Source organism: Perkinsus marinus (genome assembly GCF_000006405.1).
Source record: "Perkinsus marinus ATCC 50983 genomic scaffold scf_1104296977276, whole genome shotgun sequence".
Classification (NCBI taxonomy): domain Eukaryota; phylum Perkinsozoa; order Perkinsida; family Perkinsidae; genus Perkinsus; species Perkinsus marinus.
This window is the reverse complement of record NW_003200230.1, coordinates 1-2,704: the sequence shown is the minus strand read 5'-3', so window position 1 is coordinate 2,704 and position 2,704 is coordinate 1. Positions and strand designations below refer to the sequence as shown.

The 2,704-nt window shown below is 44.1% G+C and overlaps 2 protein-coding genes and 1 non-coding gene across 3 annotated transcripts; all 3 read right to left on the bottom strand.

Moving 5' to 3' along the window:
• Positions 1 to 61: 61 nt before the first annotated feature.
• On the bottom strand, positions 62 to 493 carry Pmar_PMAR009003 (hypothetical protein; the record flags this gene model as incomplete). Its single annotated transcript, XM_002764441.1, has 3 exons — positions 62 to 127; positions 177 to 233; positions 281 to 493. Coding segments are annotated over 3 exons (336 nt in total), but the record flags the coding sequence as incomplete, so codon positions are not given.
• Positions 494 to 605: 112 nt separating this feature from the next.
• Pmar_PMAR009002 lies at positions 606 to 678 on the bottom strand. The gene has a single exon. It is a non-coding gene; the product is annotated as a tRNA-Ala (tRNA).
• Positions 679 to 1,731: 1,053 nt separating this feature from the next.
• On the bottom strand, positions 1,732 to 2,193 carry Pmar_PMAR009001 (hypothetical protein; the record flags this gene model as incomplete). Its single annotated transcript, XM_002764440.1, has 2 exons — positions 1,732 to 1,763; positions 1,977 to 2,193. Coding segments are annotated over 2 exons (249 nt in total), but the record flags the coding sequence as incomplete, so codon positions are not given.
• Positions 2,194 to 2,704: the final 511 nt, after the last annotated feature.

The following is a 2,704-nucleotide window of genomic DNA, read 5'->3' as shown; positions in this document are numbered from 1 at the left end:
ATGGTTGTTGTTGCTGACATCCCAGACTCGTCACTTCGAGTAAGAGAATATTGACTACTACCTCTTGTTTCACTTTGTCATCTGCTAAATCCCATACACTCGGTGGGGCCAAGCCGGTATCAGACTCCTGATAGCCTTTACTACTACTGCAGCAACAACAAAATGCCCACGAGTACCTTGATTCCGCACAGTTTATTGATCTTCTCACCCAAAGCCTTGATGTCTCCCTCAACCTAGAATTGATGATACACAGACTTAGCGTGGCTAGTGGTTATACTACCCTCTTGCACGGCCCGGTATAGGGTCCAAGGCCGTAGCTCTTTAAAATGTCAATATCCTCATCATCAAGTGGCTTGTTGTTATTGTTGTTATCTTCGCCGTCTTCCTCAGAATTCTCTCCTATGGGTTTATCATCAGCTTTCTTCTCCTTCTCTACTTTAACCACAATGGTCTCTTCATCCGGCCTCTTCTGGTTGTTCTTAGGAGATGACATTAACAAGAGACGATGAGAAACTTATGAAACTACAGAAAGGCATACTTAAACAAAATGCGTGAAGATCTCCCACTTACGTGGGATCATACCGTCAAGAAAACTTGATTAAATGTGGAGAACCCGGGCATCGATCCCGGTGCCTCTCGCTTGCTAAGCGAGCGCTCTACCATTTGAGCTAGTCCCCCATGCATTGTAATAAGCTATCGAATGGTACATAGTGACCAAGAGCCATTCACCTGTTCTAGAACTATATTCGTGAGCAGTGATATTACTAGATGTCTCACAGTGATGCGGCAGGTCTCTACGTACAGCTTCCCAAGAAACTTGACCGAGAGGCGATCGACGATCTCTCGAGGGACCCCTGCGATTCGTGGAGTGATTATTAGCCACCATTCATGATGAAGGTGATATTAGCTTGTGAGGAGACCGGAGGGATGAGATACCCTCAGGTCGGCATATCTACGACCCTATGTGTGAAACCATCTGAGAAGATTTGGTCAGCTGGTCTATGCCAACTTATGTGCAACGACGATTAACCAACCCGACAGAAATGTTCCTTCCTTTGCGAGCACCTCCATAACGTAAGGTGAATTAAGCAGAGAAAACCTGGTGGCCACACACAGGGCAATAGTCTCCTGTTCTATTCTTCAGAACAATAATGCTTGCTATCGCTTCAGTCAGCTTGACCGACAGTTGCATTGAGATTATGAATAATCTTACCTTAAGCCAAGCACGACATGTGCTAAGGACTAGAATAAACAAAACAGGTGAATGGGGAGAAGCCGGTTGCATAATTGCAGTTTAGAACTACCGACAAGAACGTAACTTGACATCATCCCTCTTAACTGGCCATGGTGAGATTCTTTCCGGAAATAGCACCAGCAGAAAGCTGCCTGTAGGTATGCATGGCTGATCATTGTGATCGTAGCATGCCTGTACATATGGCTATATATCGTTTGTGTCAAGGAAGATCTAACTACAGCGGCTAGGAGAGTTTTTGGTCGATGCGCCACCCCTTGGGGTATGTCTTAGACTTCTCATGATCTGGTTATGATGGTTGAAGTTGAAAGCAATTCTTACCCCGACAAATTATTTGTTTCACCCGAGACTCTTTATCATGGGAGGATGTATGGGGATGGAGTAATCTCATTCTCTCGCCCAAGGCCACGTCATCATTTGACGGATCGTTGATCGTTTTTATAACAAGGTAGAAGTTACAAGACATACGAATATCCACATCACTGCTGTCCAGACGTGGCTAATGACGGACCTAAAAGGTACGAACTGACAACACTTGGCACTTCAGAACAAACCTACCTCCCCAATACTTCGCTACTGATCGAAAAATGTAAAATTGGCAATAAAGCAAATGGAAGCTGAATCAACTGGAGAATATTCAACCAGGCATTCATACTACTCATAGACTTAATCTCTCCCTGAATAAGCAATAATACATGCAATTCACCGATGAATATTTAAATACCTGGAGAATTGCGAATGTTAGAGCTGGTCCAAGAGCCATCGTCCTCGTGATGAGTACACGGAACCACATCGGTACCTTCCATCACGTATTGTCCAGCCAGTGTACCTGTAAGAACCTTCAAGAATAACAGCATAATAAAATAGATACTACTCACCAGTAAGGGTACTGGCAGCGAGAGTTCCAACTTCACCTCCGCTCCTGAGATACAGCTTTCTCCCTTCCAGTCTTGATAGGGTCAGTATCCGCATCCAACGCCATGTTGACTTTGCTACTCAAGTCATGTTGTAATAGACAAGCCAGTATGGGGTCACATGTACAAAACGACAACAATAATTCTGAAGGTATTCTCGTTATTGTGAGGACATCGTTATATATAAGGATAGACGTCATTTATCGGGTAAAACCAACAGCATAGAGTTGCCCAATGACACCTATAGGAAGTCACGAGTAACTCCACGGATTGAATAGCGACAGTCCTGTCTGTTCACTCGATATAAGATGACCACAGGGGTAGACTATGCTGCTGAGCTCAGCGTTGACCATCGATAACAACGCACTATGTCAACTATATAACTCGAAGGATCCATTCCGCGATACTAAGCTTATAAACATAATTGATGCAAGTAGAGTAGTAGCCAAATGCAAGCCTGTGGCATCACTGATATAGCTAGTAGTGGCCACTCTGCCACATTATGCCATTCAATGACATAATCTACAGACAATACTCA